This window comes from Pogona vitticeps, chromosome 5 (assembly GCF_051106095.1).
Source record: "Pogona vitticeps strain Pit_001003342236 chromosome 5, PviZW2.1, whole genome shotgun sequence".
NCBI lineage: Eukaryota > Metazoa > Chordata > Lepidosauria > Squamata > Agamidae > Pogona > Pogona vitticeps.
The window spans coordinates 74,990,746-75,009,652 of record NC_135787.1 but is presented as its reverse complement, the minus strand read 5'-3'; the positions used below and the strand labels follow the sequence as shown (position 1 = coordinate 75,009,652).

At 42.6% G+C, this 18,907-nt stretch overlaps 1 protein-coding gene across 7 annotated transcripts in view; it reads right to left on the bottom strand.

Annotated features, from left to right (window-relative positions):
- The window catches only part of PDS5A (PDS5 cohesin associated factor A), an 83,274-nt gene extending 64,820 nt beyond the window's left edge, over positions 1–18,454 (bottom strand). For 3 of the 7 annotated variants that reach the window (XM_020786187.3, XM_078393985.1, XM_020786190.3), the window contains exons 1-2: positions 18,289–18,454; positions 17,217–17,387 (exon numbers count right to left, since the gene is read on the bottom strand). In XM_020786187.3, the coding sequence (XP_020641846.3) occupies positions 17,217–17,387; positions 18,289–18,315 (198 nt within the window). In that variant the 5' untranslated portion in view covers positions 18,316–18,454. Of the gene's footprint in view, positions 1–17,216; positions 17,388–17,539; positions 17,676–18,030; positions 18,087–18,128; positions 18,269–18,288 lie in introns of those variants that run through there. The other 4 variants (XM_020786192.3, XM_078393986.1, XM_020786188.3 and 1 more) reach the window with 4 other exon arrangements.
- Between the last annotated feature and the right edge of the window lie 453 nt (positions 18,455–18,907).

Here is an 18,907-nt window from a genome sequence, read left to right as displayed (position 1 = left end):
ATCCCTTTCCTTCTTACAAGCCTCTTGCTCCACAGTCTTTCCCCGGTATGGGGGTTTCTTCACTGGTTTCTCTCTCCACTCTTGCTGAGCTTCTTCTTTGGGTACTTCCAGAGTTACCAATTCCTCAGTCCAAGGGTCTTCCTTAACAAATTCTACCCAATCCTCCTTGTCTTTTGGCTCATCACCTACTGCCCGGCATTCCTCCACAGCAGCTACTGACCCTTCCTCCTCCTCTCCTTCCTTCTTATCCTGCTCTTTCCCCACCAAAACTACTCCCTCCTCTGGTGGCTTGCTTCCTGGGCTCTCTACTTCTTCTATAGTTAAATTCGAACTGCCCATTATTCCATTTATCAACTCCTTCATTATAGGTGCAGTTATCTCTGCTATCTTCAGAGAAGAAGACGGCACACCTCTTGTTCCTACTTCTGTCTCACATACAACAAGGGCAAATACATGTCTTCTGCACTTATACATATCATTAGATGGTGAAAGTCATGACCAAGTAAGGATACCCACAATAGAAAAAAACCTGACTGGTTTGTTAATACAGGAAAGTGACTATCAAGACATTAATTACTTGAGGTAGCAGGCCCTAGCTGGGATGATAAGCTGCATCCCACATAGACTTGGCTATCAAAGAAATGCTAAGAGGTTGTTTCTGGGACAGTGGTCAGTCTGTTAAGTGAGACAATCATTACAAGTCTACTTGGCACATCTGGCATGATACACATTTTACTTATTTACTGAATTTTAGTCACCTCTTTATTTATTATTTATTCGCATTATCCATACTTTCAAAACTCAAATTAAAATACAATATACATACACAGCACAATGCAATGTAAGGACACAAACAAGTTTAAGAAACTGCAACACAAATCAGCATATAAAATCTTAAAGAAATCAGAAAGAAGACCTCTGCGGGAGAAAATAAAACACTCAGGAGGATAATAATTTTTTTTTACCAAGCACTACAAAGTAACAGTCCAAAGACGGAGGAATATTACTGAAAAGACTGGTTACTATTTGCTGTATTCAAGAAGGCAGAGTACACAGAAGAAAGTTTCAGATAATGATCTCAATGAATATGGGTAGTTTGTTGTGGCAATAGGCAATACAACAAATAACTTCATTAAACTTTAACAAACTAACCATACCATCTAATTTAAAGGACCTGAATCAATGCAAAATAAAATCAGCTGGAAACAACTATCAACCATATTCAGAATCATAATTAAGAGTTTGGTTCCTAAGCAACCTTGGGAACAGGAATTTCCTTTCATCTCCTTCTCCCTAGTGTCCCTCATATGTACTCCAAATTTGCTCTGGAGGGTCCTCTAGCTTTCCAAAGATTTAAAACATGCACTGGAAGGCTGCAAGTAGCAGACAGAATCTGTTTGTTGCACAAGTGCTGGCTATTCCACTGGCAGAAAGACACAAATAGATATAACCCTATATGATTCATGCCATTGTCCAGCAATATACTTTGGTTCCGCCCCAGCACCCTGGAAATGGCAATCTAGCCTGTTTCTACCACTTTCTTAAGCAAGGCACAATCAAGAACTACACATCCTGCCTCAACACAAGGTGAGCAAAGCATGGAGGGATGACACATCTCTACTCATCCAAGTCCAGAAACAAATATAATTACAGTTTATAAAGGTATAAGAAGCACCAAAGAAAAAATAAATTGGGGTTTAAGATCTAGCAGCAAATAGGAAATACCATGCCAACAATCTGGCCATTAACACTGTCTTCCACAGCTGTCATAATAACTGCAACCTGGTAACTACAGTTTTTCAGGCTGTCATTCAATGAAGGATAGACAATAATCTTATAGTATCCTCCTACCAGCAGTGAAGCAGAACAAAAAATATGTATTTTGATTTTATATACAAATACTAGTTTATATTTTTATATTTTCTACAGATTACTGCTCAGATTGTGAGGGGCACTTTGCATATAACTCTTCATTTCTGAATCCATGTTTCCAAAAACATTTACTTCTTTCAAAATAAATAAATAAATAAATCATTTCAACCTGTGTAGAGATATGAGATAAAAAACAATCACCAATTCCTGAATTATTCAAACCATCAGGCCATATCACAAGTATTTTATACAGAATCATGAAATAATGATATTGGAAGGGGCCTATAAGGCCACTGATTCTAACTACTGTACCTGCTCAATGCAGGAATACACATCAAAGCTTATCTGCCAGGTAGTTGCCTAAATTTCTCTTGAATGCTTCAGTGTTGGAGCACTCAACACCTCTCAAGGTAATTGGTTCTATTGCTGTACTGAATGTTAATGACTAAAATTATGTTGTTAGATTAGTAAGTCTCAACGAAAGCAGGCCTTTCAAATCAATGGAATTCATGGAGGAGTTTACTCACCAAATCCCCACTGATTCAATGGGCCTACAATAATTGTGACTTACTACACTAACAGGATTTCAACCTATAAATGGTAGAGAAGATGACGAGTGTTGAATGTTGGTTTGGGGACTTTCATTGTTTTTCCCTAAGTGACTAGAAAGTGTACTGTCAGAAAAGCAACCCCAGAACAAGGCCTCAACAGCAGTTCATACTGTCTTATACACAGTGTAATTTACTAGTCTTCCCAATGGCCTAATTTATACTAAGAGGTTCTCTTGGGAGATTTAACTGCTGATATGATTACAGCAGTAACCAAGATTTCACACTGGTAGACTGCCTTCTGCAACCCAAATTTAATAACAAAAAAGTTTATTTTTGGATAAACTGTGTAATTACTATATTTGTATCATGGAGATCTGAGAAGATATTTTTGGTTTTGCTAATTATGTGTGAGAGCTATGTAAAATTACACACAAACGCACAAAATAATCTAAACACAAATACTGTACCTATTTTAATATTCTATTAGAACCACATTAAGAATCCAAGCACAGAGCAGAGCATAAATGAAAATCATTACAAATCTAAAACATCATAAAATCTGCAGAGCACTAGACTACAATTTCCAATTTTATCAACACACACAACAGAATTAAATCCTAATACAAATCAATTTTTACTAGTTAACCAACTGTACCTGCATGCCCATTAAGAATGTGTCAGAAAGACAAGGGAGGAACATGTTTTAAGTAATCGATTGCTTTAGTGAATAAATTTTTTTTAAAAAAATTACAGGGCTATTCCTGTGAATTTCCCTATCATGTGTAATCCAAGTTTAAGTGATCGTACAAATTGAGTGGACAGTTGCAAAATAATCTAATGCGCTCATAATTTGACATATACTTGATTGAGGAAAGCAACCAAATGGGAAACAACCCAAGGAACATGCTTCTCACCATTGTCTATTTTGACACTCCCATTAAAAGTAAAAATGACTGCAAGTTCAGTGAATACCTGCTACCATGTTAGGTTATACACATGACTCTATCAAAGTTTTTGTCCTGCACCATATAGACACAACAAAGCACAGCACACAGCCAGTACAGGGTGAACTTCTGAATTTAAGAAACAAATAGTTATGGTGACCCTATTCAGGGTTTTCCAGATTGAGAATACACTAAGGTGTTCCTGAAGCAGTCTAACAGATGCATTTGGAAACTTATTACTGGCATGTTGTTCAGCTGCTCCTTAAGTTGTGTTTCAGAAAGTTGTTTGCTTTTATACAATGTAATTAAAGGGTAACAGACATTAAAATGTGGCTCCTTAACTGGATCTACATAAAACAGATTTTACAAAAGATATAAGAAACCATTGTTTTGTTCCATGCCTTCTATATCTGTAGATTGTTTTTTAAAAAATAGACTACTAGTAACCCAAGCAGTGACAAGCGGATTATTCTGGCCACAATGTTGAAGGTAAGTCTCATCTTTACTTCTGTAATTATCTATTCTTCATCATTCCTACTACTGAGTGTAAAAATTAACTGGTAAGCTGCATAGTAGAGTCACAAATACCGGACACCTAGGTGCTAGATCTGCCCACTGTATAGTTATGGCTGATGACTGCTTTCTGTATTATCTTCCTAACACACAGTTCATCAACCCCCGGTCCACGGCCCATTGCCGGTCCACGGCTTGAGCCCGACTAGGGCGCAAAGACAGATCTCCAGCGCCCAGCCCCCCGCACCCACTCCCTTCCCCATATCTGCTTTGCGCACACACATGCGTGCCAGTGCCAGGGTAAGCGCTCCCTCACCACTTCATGCATGCCCCCCCACGCAAAGCAGCTGTGGGGAGGGGAGTGGGGGTGGTGGGAGGTCTGTCTTTGCGGCCCGGCAGCGGTGATGGGGGTGGCCAATAGGCTGAGCATGGGCAGAGAAAAGCCACAAGCCCGTGTTCCTAGCGATTGCAGAGGAAGAAGGGGAAATCTCCAAGAGAAATATCTAAGTCCCGATTCCATCTTGCTAAGTCTCTACAATGGCAGCAGCCCCAACTGAAAAGGGACAGCCTTTGGAAAAACTAGAGAGAAAAGGCCCTGGGAAGGCACTCTTCCCTCAGCCGTGTGGATCTCTTCTCAAGAGAAAAAGAGAGAGGAACTGCTCCAGCCCATTGCCAAGCTCTTCCCTTCCTCCTCTTGGAACTGGTAGGAGTGCTCGCTCCCCTTGTTGCACAAGTGGGAAAGAGGATCAGACCCTTAGCTGTCCATCCGCCTGCAGAAGCAGCAGCAGCAGAAGAGGAGCTCAGAATTCCTGGGACAGAGCAGAGAGGGGCAGAGGAGGAGGAGGAAGGCGATGACAGGGCTGGAGAGGAGCAGTACACATGCAGAAGGAAGGGCCAAGGAGAAGGTTGTGGCGACGGGAGGGGGAAGAGTGGGAAGAGCCTGTGCGAACGAAGCCCGAGGTTTCCCGCCTCGCTTGCGAATTCAGTCTCCTCCCGTTTCCTGGCAGCGTTATCGCTTCTGCAGTAATTTTTTAACTACATCTAGCGCCGGATCTTGGGCATCGCCTGGCTCGAGGGGGCCCACGCGGGAGGGAAGGTTGCTACCCTCACAACCGGTCCACTCCCCCCCCCACTCCACACCACCCTCAGAGGGTGCTCTTCAGTGAGGGTGGTAATAGCTGGGATGGGAGACTCGTCACCAGCGTGGCTGGAGGCAGGCTCAAGGCTCGGGATCTAGGTGGCTCCTCCAGACAGCACACAAAACACAGCTGCGCTTGCGGAACCACCTGCTCCGAGGGCAAGGTGCTGGTTGAGCACGCCCAAGCCTGCCTGATCGGTTGGGCTGCTGCTCTCCGTTAAAAATTAAAGATTCATAGAACCAACTTGTGTTCTGATAGTAAGTTTAGGGGAGAAGATACGGTTTGTGGCTAATTAGAAGGCTTGCCAGGAGCATCCCAAGGCATTGGGCTGCCCAACGTGAAAGCTAAAGTGACACCCCCTCTGTTCCACATCCAGAGGTCGATGGCTTTCGGGGTACAGAGCAGCCAGGGCTCCTGATACACCTCTTTTTAAGGCATCTCACACATTCTACCTAATGAAAGACTGGCCTTGAACTTTACGTATTTTAATATATTCCTATACAGTGGTGCCCCATATAGCGAGGTTAATCCATTCCGGATTAACCTTCGCTATGGGGAAACATCGCTAAACGGAACGGAAAAGCCCATTGGAACGCATTAAACTTTGTTTAATGTGTTCCAAATGGGCCCAAAACTCACTGTTCTGGGATGTTTCCCCATGTTCCGTCGGCCATTATGGGTGTTCCGGTGGCCATTTTGGAACTGCCGAACAGCTGTTCCCCCATCGCAATGCGATAAAACATCGGTATGCGATCGCATTAGCGATCGCAAAATCCGCATCTCTAGGCGGATTCATCGTTAAACGGTGCACTCGTTATGCGAGGCACCACTGTATTATACTGTATTATAATATGTAAGATTCTGAGATGAAAGAAGGGCCTCCTAGACTGAGAATCTATCTTGGTTGGAATATTTGGTTGGAACGTAAATGGATATGAGGTGTTCCATTCTGAGCCATTATGTTGCACTCTGAGTATTTCCAGTGCAGGTTCCTGGAATTTTGAAATGCATTGCTAATTTATAAGACCTTAGGAGAGATAACTAGTCTGTTTCAGCAACAACAAAACCGAAGTATTGTGGTGCATTCAGGACAAGCACATTTATTTCCAGCTGCTAGCCTCCCGGCTGCCCCGGCGGCGGCCGGGGAGGGTGGCCAAAAGCCGGAAGGCAGAGCATGGCTGGGTGCTCTGGCTGCTCACCTCCTGATGGGCTCCAACGAGACTGGGGTCGGCGCACCTTGCTGCCCTCAGCAGGCCGATGCCGCCACTGGTGCCTCCAGCTCCGGAACCAGCACCAGGGGCTGCATTAAAATTTCCCTCGGAGGATGCGAGGAGCACCGACCTGGCCTCGTTGGCGCCCATTGGGAGGCAAGTAGCCAGAGGGAGCCCCTTTGCCATGCTCAGACTCCCAGGTTTCCGCCGCCGGCACACACTCACCCCTTCAAGCATGTGCCCGTGTGCAGGGATGGGCGTGTGGGAGGGCAGGCGCTCCTGCGCCTGCGCAAAGCAGTGGGGGAACACGCACGCAGCATAGGCGCACATACTCCCGAACTACTTTGCACGTGCATCGGAAAGCATGAGCTCAAGGGGCTGCCCCACCTCCCTCAGAGGCTCCGCCGGTCCACATTACAAAAAAGATTGAGGACTCCTGTCCTAACAGAAACAAACAGAAAAACATAACAGTCTCCTCCATCTGGCAACATTCTTGCTATGGCTATCATCCACTGACATTTCAGTTCTATCTTTCAATCCTACCACCTTCTGAAAAATTGAGTTTTCTAATCCTTTCCTTGGGAAGTAACAGATTTTAGTGGAACACATCTGATTCTCAAATGCATATCCCTGGAAAAATTCCTGAGCAGTACACCAACACCTGCAGGGTGCAGATTTATATGTAACATCTTGTAGTACTCAAGAACTCATTTTGAAAGACTCATTTAAATAGTAACTCTGTACTTTTTATGATTAGGTACTGTTTTTGTAGAAATGCTGGTAAAAACTGACTAAAGAAAGACTACTATACAGTACTTGTACAATGAATCTAAGATTTTAAGTTGTTCTTGACTACTTGTCTGAGTTGGTTTATTTTAGAAAAATGGCATATTTTACTGTGTTTCCCCGAAAATAAGACAACGTCTTATATTAATTTTTGCTCCAAAAACACATTAGGGCTTATTTTCAGGGGATGTTTATTTTTTCATGTACAACAATCTATATTTATTCAAATATAGTCATGTCATCTTCTGGTTGTTGCACAATGGTGGAGGGCGGGGTTTCACTTAACTGGGGCTTATTCTGGGGGTAGGGCTTATATTAAGGTAAGGCAAAGGTTCCCCTTGACATTTAGTCTAGTCATGTCCGCCTCTAGGGCACGGTGCTCATCCCTGTCTCCAAGCCATAGAGCCAGCGTTTGTCTGAAGACAGTTTCCATGGTCACGTGGCCAGCGCGACTACACACGGAACGCCATTACCTTCCCACCATGGTGGTACCTATTTATCTACTTGCATTTTTACATGCTTTCAAACTGTTAGGTTGGCAGGAGCTGAGACAAGCAACGGGAGCTCACTCCTTCTCATTGATTCGATCTTACAACGGCTGGTCTTCTGACCTTGCAGCACAGAGGCTTCTGCAGTTTAACCTGCAGTGAGCATCCTCAAAAATCATACTAGGGCTTATTTTCAGGTTAGGTCTTATTTTCAGGAAAACAGTGCATACTGTTCATTATAGACTTTCTTTTCCCAGAACTGATGTCTATGCATTCCTTTTAAAAGGCACATTCCTCAAAGAGAGAAAACAATCTTTAGGGAGGAAATTGCAGTTGAAGTTCAATGCGCTTCATAGAATTTCTCCTAAGAACATAGAGATTTTTTTCTGTTAAAAAAAGCAAAGGTTGGAAAGCTCACCTCTTGTGCTTACGTGGTATGAAGGCAAAGGTATGTGGCATATGCATGAAAGTACAGTGGTGCCTCACAAGACGATGTTAATTCGTTCCGCGAAAATCACCATTAAGCAAAAACATTGTCTTGTGAAACATGTTTTCCCATTGAAATGCATTGAAAATCTGACAATCCGTTCCAATGGGAACGGATTGTCATCGTAAAGTGAAAATTGCCATAGGAAACATTGTTAAGCAAAACACAGTTCCCAAGCGAAGACAGCTGTCTAACGAAACAGACCATTAAAAGACTCGTATAGCAAAGCAAGATAAAGCTGTCAAAAACATCGTAAAGTGAAAAACAGGGACCTAAAATTTAACCGTCTTGCGAGGCAAGGTCCCTAACATTGTAAAGCGAAATTCGCCCATAGGAAACATCATTAAACGAAGTGCAAGATCGCTCCGAAAACCACATCGTAATGCGAATTCGTCATCATGCGAAGCAATCGTCTTGCGAGGTACCACTGTATTCATATTTTGAGCAAAGCTGGGGGAGCTGATCTGTGGTCTGACATTTTGGTTTTCAGGGGTACAGCCTTGTAGCAAAATGCCAAACGTTGACATCATTCCTGTCTGTCCATCACAGAAGCTCAAGGGGGAGGAGCCAAAGATAGAGCAGGAGGGGTGGAGTTAGAGAGACAGTTGGACAGTTAGACAGTTGGAGATGGGGAATGGCAGTTAGGGTTTAGGAGAAAGAAGGAGAGGGTCAGTAAATTGAGCTGAGAGCGTTAGGAGAGGGATTGTACAAGCAGGAATGAAAGTATAAGCACTACAAGAGAAATATTGATTGAAAGTATACAGAAGTTTGGAATAAAAGTGACTGCCTACATAATCCAATACATGTTAATACCTGAAACAGTTCATATGTGATTTACCTTTATGATTTGTTTGACAATAAAAGAATAAATTAAATCTCTGATTCTTAAGTTCTATAACCCTTAGTTTTGGTATTAGGAGAATACCTGGTGGCAGCGTGAAGGAAGAAGGGCCCGATCCTTTGTGAGGGCCAAATAAAGAGCGACTACAAAGTAGATCGCCACAAGCCTCAAAATGGTTTTTGTGTTAAACTGAATGCATTTTTCTTTTTGCAAAATACAAGGTTGATTTGCCAGTTCCAGGCCTGTTCTTCTTATATGTAAGTACAGTGGTGCCCCACTTGACAATTACCCCGCTCTACGATGAATCTGCTTTACGATGGGTTTTTGCGATTGCAAAACGATGTTTTAAAGGGCGATTTTCACTTCATGACGACCGGTTCCCTGCTTCGGGAACCGATTCTTTGCATTACGACGATTTAAAAACAGCTGATTGTCAGGTTTCGAAATGGCCACCCGCTGTGCAAAATGGCTCCCCGCTGTGTTTAGGATGGATTCCTCGCTTAACAGGCACCGGAAAATGGCCGCCCTATGGAGGATCTTTGCTGGACTATGAGGTATTTCGCCCATTAGAACGCATTAACCGGTTTTTAATGCATTCTAATGGGTTTTTTACTTTCGCTTGACGACGATTTCATTGTACAGCGATTTTGCTGGAACGGATTATCATCGTCAAGCGAGGCACCACTGTACTGATCATGACTTGACATCTAACAAGCTTTTTCCAGCACTTAACAAAATTGGGTCTTAAAATTTAAACTGATGTTATGGAGAACCATTTTTATCACAAGTTATTTGTTCCAAGTAAAATTAGAATTCTCATTTCTGTTCCTGTCTTGTTTTTTGAGGGGAAAAGCTCAGAATCCGAACTATATGAATGGGGTCAACAGGACAGGAGCAGAAAGGCCTTAATTACTGAAAACCACCACTGCTAGGATGACTTTAACTGCAGCAGCAATCTTCAGTAATTAAAGATATCTCCCCATTGTCTTGTGGCCCCCAACAGCTTTCTGACAATGAAAGGATTCCACATTAGCCTTAGGGCTTTTGGGGACAAACTGGAAATGTTTTATTTCTGAAAAACTGCTGTGCCTAATAACATTATCAGCCTTACACAACATAACTTATAGCAACAGGACTTCGATTTGTATCTCATGTTTAAACAGACAGGTCTTGGGACTGACTGATTCTCAATGAAGAATCACAGAGAACTGGCTCAAATACTAGTCAAAGGGTTGATAAAATATCTTTTTGAAAAATTAAACTTGACTGAACACTTAGTCTATGGCTCAATTTACATATGAGAATGGTTAATACTAACCACAGTATAAGTCTTGTGATATGTAACAGGAAAACATGAGTTGGAGCTGCTTGTCCATTTTCAACTTCCATCTTAGCACTTAACTTTATGTATTCATATGTTCACTCCTATCTTCATGGTAGAGTAACTGTCATGGTGCAGCAGACTCTTTAAGGTGGAACACTAGCCATAATCCTACTGGCATTCATGTAAGGTTTACTATGACTAATGGCAGCAAACTGACTGCTGGGGCATTTCTTCACCATGTGCCTGATCATGCACCCAACTGTGCAACTAAGATGACTTTGGAGTAATTTTCAAGCACAGTAATGAATTTATTCTGTTTTTCTTAATCCACCTTAAATCTATTTGCCAAAGCACACAAAGATTTTAAAGCAAATCAATACAAATATTAAATATGCCATCAACTAAACATGTATACTTAAGACAATGGCCTCTGCTCACACTGCTACTATCGGAGAATTGGAAAGCTATCAATACTTTGTGATATAACAATAGAATTGTTTGAATATAAGATCAATATAGGTCTAAGTTTACATTTTAGATAATGTATGCATGTTAATCATTATAAAGTTAGGAAGTCATGTTTTGATCTTAATAATGGTCTAAATATGTTAGTAGGGTAATATGGTTTATGTAGTCAGAATTATATACTAGATGGATATATGGAAATTATCTCCCCGCATATATGTTTGTGTTTGGCTTGTATGTTTGTTTGTGTTATAATAAAAAACAAAAAATACTTTGTGATACACTGTTATTTTCAGAAAACAGATTATAGAAAATATAGCAACTAGATAGATAGATCACGGAAGAAGATGAACTTCTGAAAGCACAGTTCTCATTTCAAATACAAGGCTAATGTAAATGCTTGGCCCTAAAGGGACTGTCTTGTTTTCTGCCACTTTCCCTGATGTTGCCAAGAGACCATTATAATAACGCTGTACTCACAAGTTTCCTATTAATTACTGCTGCACATATGACAAGCACATTTCTATAGCGGATGAAACACCTGCATTTCCCTTTTACATCAAAAACATTAACTGCTCTAGAATTACTTATTCCAAAAGTTATTTTCTATAGGACTTATCATACAAGATCCTTTATGAGAAAATCCATAAAAATGAAATCAATAATTTTTTTACCCTTAGACTAATGTTCTGGACTGACCAAGATATGTATGGAACAGGGATGAACAATATTACCCTTTATAATACTAAAGCACATATCAAACGTTGCCATGTTGTCCTCATGTGCATGAAACTGAAGACCTTTGAAACTGCTGATTTTCCTAAATGTCTCTTCTTGGGGTAAGGCTAGGGAGGGAGACAGAAATCATCGTAACATAAATGCTAGCTTCCTAGTATTTCCTCATTTTACTTATTTATGCAAATCTCTCCTCTTTACAGAGTAAAGACGGACATCTTCCCAAAATGCTTTTAATCCAAATGGCCACTCCTAATGTGCTTGCTACAAATGCAAATAGGAAACAGAGGTGTCTGCTTTATCTCAGCTATAGCCCTCACCCACAATTATTTTATATTTGGGGAGAGCCTATATTTTTAGGCATATGACAGTAGCATAGGCATTCATACAGACCAATTATGTGGTATGATGATGGACAACTTAGAATATTGCTTCTTTGTCTCTGCTCCCAAAACCCACTCCTCTGATGCATCATTATATGGCCCAAAGAGAATCTTGAGTTCTTGCACTTGAATGTCAACAACTTCCACTTCACCATCAGCCTGCTTTTAGATCACTCCACACAGCATGTTCAACTTCTGAACATTTCAGTGCAACAATGCAATGGACTTTTTTTCTTCTTTGTTAGACTATGGAATATAGCCTGTCTGAAATCAATAGTAAGCTGCAACTAGAGTAAGCTCATTGAATCACTGGGGATTTGATGACTCTCCCCGCTCCATAAGTTCCACTAATTAAATGGAGCTACTCTACTTGCAACTTAATAATGGATTTCAGTCACTAAATAGCTGACTGGAGAAGCCTCCACAACCAAACATGGACATTTATCATCATCCAAGCAGGACTGCAAAATGAAGAAACCATCTTTCTTCTACCACTATTAATACTGTTAATTTGGCTGAAATTGAGTCAATGTGTAGACAACATTTTATCCAAACTTCTCCAATATGGGTTCACCACATTTTTGTGCCTGTATCCTCAAACAAAAGGGGAATTTGTTTCAATACATACCAATGTAGTGATAGGGATGCTGAATGACTGGCAACCCTTTGTCTAATGAGATTAAGAGAGACAGTTACCAGAGGCAGAATCTGATAGTCACCTCTGGTTTGAGCCTGCAGCCCCGATTTTGAAACTTATTTATAACAAAGGCGCTTCTACATATTTTCTGCAGCATCCACATCTCTGTGGTGTCTGCCTGATGAAGACCGTCATACCCCTTTTTTCATTTACTGGTATCAAAACTCCCCTTTTCTTGTCACTTTACTATTCAAGTCTCTCTAAATCAGTATTGGAAGAAAGTGCTTTTTAAAAATAATCTTCACTATTTCCTCAATTCCTCTTTCACTGCCACCAACATGACTATTTGTCTCTTCACTCAGGTCCTTATAACAACCTCCACATAGTCAGCAGTCAGGTTTTGAACTCAGCACCACTTAGCCTGAAATGCAACTAATAATGTTTTATTTATTGTCAAAGAATGTTGTTTATTCATAGTTTTTAAATTCATTCAGCACTATTCTTAACTCTCCCTATCACTTTACCCCCCATATTCTCAGATTGCGTTCCCTGAATTCTTAGAACCCAGATTGCTCCAATATAGAACCTAGACTGAACTCTCTCCAGACTCTCAAAACCACCCTTCTCATCTCTCTACACCAGACTGCCCACAAAAGCCTCACCAATACTCCACTTTTCTAATTTCTTCTAGTCAATAAGAACCATTCTCTCCAACTCTAACCCCTCTCAACAAGTATTTAAACTAATTAATCAATATATTTAAACAGGCATCACAGACTCATCCAGGATCGAAAGCTTTTTTTAAAATGATCTAATAAAGCTATTACCCACCTTTGCCTTTGGATAATGGATATATAAAAATCACTTTACAATAGAAATTTACTGAATCCTACATAATCTGAAAACCCTGGAATACACTCCACAACCCATGCTTACAGAAAGCACTCAATTTAAAACAGCTTGTCGTGAGCAACAAGTGATATAACACATAGCAATTGGACATGAACACCGAGTTTTTAGTCTGACAACACAAAACCAAGGAAAAAAACAGGCACAGCATCATTCACGAACTCCTCCTCCAATATGACACACATTATCTCCTGCCAACAATGTTTTCTCACTTTTCGAAGAACAGGTCATACTACAGAGAATAAATCCAACAGAAATACAACATTGGAATGGATAGCATTTAGGAACCCATAGAAGACTTGTCTCTCCAGTTACTCCACTGCTGACCTAAAAGTTGCCATTCTTCACTTCAAAGGAATACTCCAATGTAAAATTTTTGGCTTACAAATGAACAATATTTGATTCTATCCTTTCAGGTTTGAAATAAGAGGTGTCCAGGCTTACTATAGTTGCAAATAATTTAGGAAAATACAGTTCTCCAAGTTGGTATATTGCAGTTCCACATTAACACTACAGTGAAAAAACTCTCTTCTCCTTACTTGTAAAGGAATCCAGAAGAGGAAGTTCATGTGAGATGAAAGTGCACTATGCCCAATCTAAACCACAATTTACTGTCTGAACCTGATCATATAATGAAACAATTTCAAATTATCACTGAATCTGGGAAAAGGAACATTAAAACTGAGCTCTGCTATAAAAAGATCACAAACCAAGCAAAAATAAATTTCTATGACAAAAATGTTTTGCAGGTTCTGAACAAGTAACTAGAAATTTAAACATAAGATCGGCAACTACAAAAGTAACTCACAAAGCAGATATATGGAGAGAAGGGCCCAGAGTTTAAGTTTACCAAAAAATTCACTCACTTCTACAGTCTGGATAAGAATCAACAGCATAAAAACAACACTGCAAACTCTTAAAAGAGAATGGAAAAAGGACAAAGAAGGCCAGCTAGGTCAAACAAAAAGCAGCAAGATTATAAAATAATCTATTTCAGGGACACTGGAATATTCAACTATGCTACCAAATTAAAGAATCAAACAACAAAGATCATAGCAGATAATATGACAAACATCAATATGTACAACACAAACGCGAATCCAACTGCAGTTTTATTTGCTCCAGCTCTGCACACAATTCTTTATTTATTAATAGAATGGTAAAGATTGGGGGCTAGGTCAAACTAATGTTTTCTTTGTCGAGGCATATTTATTTAGATTGTATCAAAAACAAAACTGAAATAGTTCTCTCTTGAACTCTTGATTGTGGAGTGCCACAGGGGTCATCATCTCCATGTTGCTATTAAACATCTATATGAGGCCACCGGAGGAGGTTATCCAGAGATTCAGAGTTTTGTGTCATCAATACGCTGATGACATGCTCCTTCCACCTTTGGCAGTGGATGCTGTCCTACCCCTTCAGCTCTGCCTGGCTATAGTACAGTGGGGTCTTGACTTGAGAACTTAATCCGTATTGGAAGGCGGTTCTCAAGTCAAAAAGTTCTCAGGTCAAACCTGCATTTCCCATAGGAATGCATTGAGAACCATTTGATCCGTATCTGCTCTTTTCCGTCCATAGAAACTAATGGGAAGCTGCTATTCCGCCTTCGACCAGTAGAGGGGGATATTTTGTTTCTTTTTTTCTTAGGTCAAGAAAGGTTCAGGGAAGGCAGGGAAAATACAGTCCAGGCAGTACAGTACCAGGCAGTCCGAAGACTGTCTCCCAATCCACTCTCTAAACGCTGGGAGGAGTGAGGAAGCAGACAGGCACCCTTTTCACTGGCCAACAGTTAACTGAAAGTTCACATTTTGCACTTTCCCTGCCTCCCACGTGGGTTTTTTTCAGTTTGTAACTCAAATCTAAGTACTTAAGTCAAGTCAATATTTTCCTATGAGAGTGGTTTTTAAGTCAAAATGTTCTTAACTCGGGCCGTTCTTAAGTCAAGACCCCACTGTACTGGGGTGGATGAGGGCAAACAAGTTGAGGCTGAACCCTGACAAGACAGGTGGGTGCTCCATCTGTTTGTGGATTGTGTGCCTCTCTTTCCTTTGGGGACATTACTCTCTCCACGAAGGATGGGGTTTGTAGCTTGGGTGTCCTACTGGCCCCAACACTGTCAATGGATACTCAAATAGCATCTGTGGTCCAACCTGTTTATTTCCACCTAAGGCAGATTTCCCAGCTGTGTCCCTACCTTGACACCAGGACCCTCACATTTGTCCACACACTACTAGTCTCAAGATTTGACTACTGCAACACTCTCATGGGGCTGCCCATGAGGCTGTGGCAGAAATGTCAACAAGTCCAGAACATGGTAGCCAGGTTACTGAGTGGAGCGAGTAAACACATCACTCCAATTTTGGCCACCTTATACTGTGTTTCCGTGTCAGCTTCAAGGTGATTGTTTCACCTAGAAAACCTAAATGGTTTGGGACCTCCATACCTGGTGGAACGTCTACTTCCAACGGGATCTGCCCATCCTACACAAACATCCCTAGCAGGCCAGCTAAGGATGCTAACTTGAGAGGGGTCCGAACGGAGAAGACAAGAAATCCGGCATTCTCAGTGGCTGCTTCTCAGCTGTGGAATGAACTCCCTCCTGCAATCTGTCTTCTGGTCCCTTCACTGATTTTTTTTTTAAAGTCACTAAAAACCCTGCTATTCAGACAGGTATTCCAAAGCATTATATTTGTGGACACAGCTGAATTTGCTTAGCCTTAATTTGAAAAATACCATCATTTAAAATATTTTTCATATTTTAATGCACTTTGATAGTACTGTTTTTGTATTTTATTATTTTCATTTTGGTGTTTTGTTAAATTGATATTTTAATTATGCTGTTGTATGTTTTGTTGTGAACAACCCAGAGTGGCCCTTAGCCAGATAGACGGTATAAAATTAAATAAATAAGTACTATATCAAATAGCATAGTTACTGTAATGTTCCTCTCACATCTAATGATAGTACCTCAAAATATTTTAGCAGAATTGTATTACAAAACTTGATATATCAACAGTCTGCTCTCCTGCAATTTCTGTTTAACTGTCTCATGAACCACAAATGATTTCTCCCATCTCCTGGAAATGTTCATGAACTTCCAGATCCAGGAAAATACCTGGAATACCTAGGTAATCAATTCTACACATCCCTCATTATTCAAACTAAATGACACAGAATAAGAGTACATCCAAACCCTCCAATGCAGCCTTGTACTTAATGACTGCATCCTAACTACTCACCTTCTGGCATGCAGCCCAAGGTATCTCCCACCTTCAACCCATGCTGGCTTTTTAGAAGATCAAACCAGATGTGCCTGTCTTTGCATATGTCAGCAGTGAGAAGAAACATCTCTTCCTTTCCCACCATTTACCACAAATTGGGGAGCATCAATCGCCATTAGTAAACATTTAAAGAGATGTCAATCCCTGAATACAATTACAACATCAACCTTCTAGCCACCACTCCCTTAGATATGATAAAACTTTCATGAAATATTTTTAAACTTCTGTTTCAATATCTCAAAACATTTGCAAGTTTATTTAAAGCTTGTCAAATTAACAATATTTGTACTTTTACTATATACTACCTTACTGTAACATATTATATCCACATATATGTATGTGCGGAATATTACACACACACACAGATATTCCACACATACATACAAATTTCACCTACCCTGTGTACTACAAGGGGAGAGAGTCTATGTTTAAAAATAACAACACAGCTCACCTAGAAAACATTATAATACCTCTCCAATGCTTTTGAAAATGAAAGAGATACTGTAATATAAAATGATCTATAGAAAATTCCGAATCTCAAGGAAAAAGTAATGCTAAGTCTCTACTGCAAAAACATTCCAAAACGTTTTTTGCCTGCTCAGGGACAAAAGAAATACAAAAGGGAACGCGGATAAGAAAAGGGCTTTTACCTTCAAGCGTTTCACCACTTCATCATTCGTTATTTTATCTGTGATCTCCTTAACTCCAGGAGGATAGAAGATGATTTTGCCATCAGCAGGAGGCTTTGGTTGGGCAGATGGGAAATCCATCCTAGTGCTGCTGGTTATAAAGTTTCCTTCTCCACAGTCCTCTACCGGCCTCTATCGGTCAGAAAACAAAAGTTCAGCAGAATGGAAGCGACTTTCTAACCCCTTTTTCCCTTCCCCCCCCTTCCTAAACCTCGATTCAAAAAGAAGGCCCTGCAAGGCCAAAGGCCTCCCCCCCTCCGCCGCCGCCCCCAGTGGCTTCAGACCTTCGCCGCCGCCCCGGCAAAACCGCGCTTCCTCCACCGCCTCTCCTTCCGCTGGGCGGCCGCGGCTCTGAACCCAACAGGACCATTACTTTGGGCGCCTCGCGTTTCACAATGAAGTCTTAAACCAGACCCTTCTCTCTCTCTTCCCCCCCCCTGCAATGAAGCGAAAGGCCCCCTCCCTCCAAGGAAAGCCTGAAGGGACAGAAGGAGGGAGAAAAAGGCTCGTCCGCCGCCACGAAGACTCCCGAGACGGGCACTTCCAACCAAGCCGAGAGGCGAGGCCTAAACTGTTAGGCCTCAAAACTCTCCTCAGACACAGAAGCCAACAAGAGGGGAGGCAGGAGGGGAGAAAAGGGAGGGAGGAGGGGCGGCTGGCAGGGATTCCCCACCCGGCTGCCCTCCGCCCGAAGCCTAAGCCTTCCCCCGGCCTTGGCCCCTCGGGGTCCTCCTCCTCGGCCTCTGGGACGGGGCCCCCTCGGTACCCCCCCCACCTTGGCCCAAGTGAGGAGGACACCAAGCCACTCTCCTTCCACTTGCCGGGGTTTTCTTCCAACTTCCGCCTCAGGACCCCCCTCCAGCAGCCCCTCACCCCCGAGAGTTCATGCCCCACTCCTACGAACAGAGGCTGCCGCCTTTCCCCCGCCAGCCCGCCACGCCGGCGAGCAGCCCGGGAGGAGAAGGAAGCCCCGAGCAACAAGAGACCCGAACCCCAGGCGGGGGCCGCCGCCGCCGCCGGCCCGCCTTTTTACCTCATGCAGCTCCGGAAGGTGCAACATTGAGAGGCCTCCGGGGGTGGCGGCGAGGGTGGAGGAAGGGGGGGGTAGCGGCGCTTACTGCAGCAGCGATCACTCCACGGCTGCCGACGAGGACCGGCGCCCTGTCTCCACTACTCCCTTCCCCCCCAGCGGCTGCCTCAGTCCCGGCTGCTCTCGGGGAAGGCTTGGGCAGAGCGTGCGCCTCGCTCGCTTGGTCGCCTGGCCGTGGGGAAACAGTGCCGCCCCCCGGCCAGCCGGGGAAGGACAGCCCAGGAGGAAAGCCTCCCACGTTCTTGGAAGTGCCTCTCCTCTCTTTTTTTTTCCACGCCGCACCCTGGAGAAGACTTTGGGGGGGGGGGGGAGAGGAGGAGGAGGAGGAGGAAGAAAGAGGGGCTCTTTGCCTGCCGAGCCAGCCCCCCCCAATCAGGACGCAGAATTTTTCATGTCAGATCGCCGGGGTTGGGACGGGCGGCGAGGACAGGGACTTTTTTTTCCTTGTTGGTGCCCGAACCAGATCTGGCTGACTGTGAGTTGCCTGACGCCGCAGCCTGGGGATAACTCCCTGGCGAGGGAGGTCATCGGACTTCAGCATCACTATCATCAAGTTGATCGA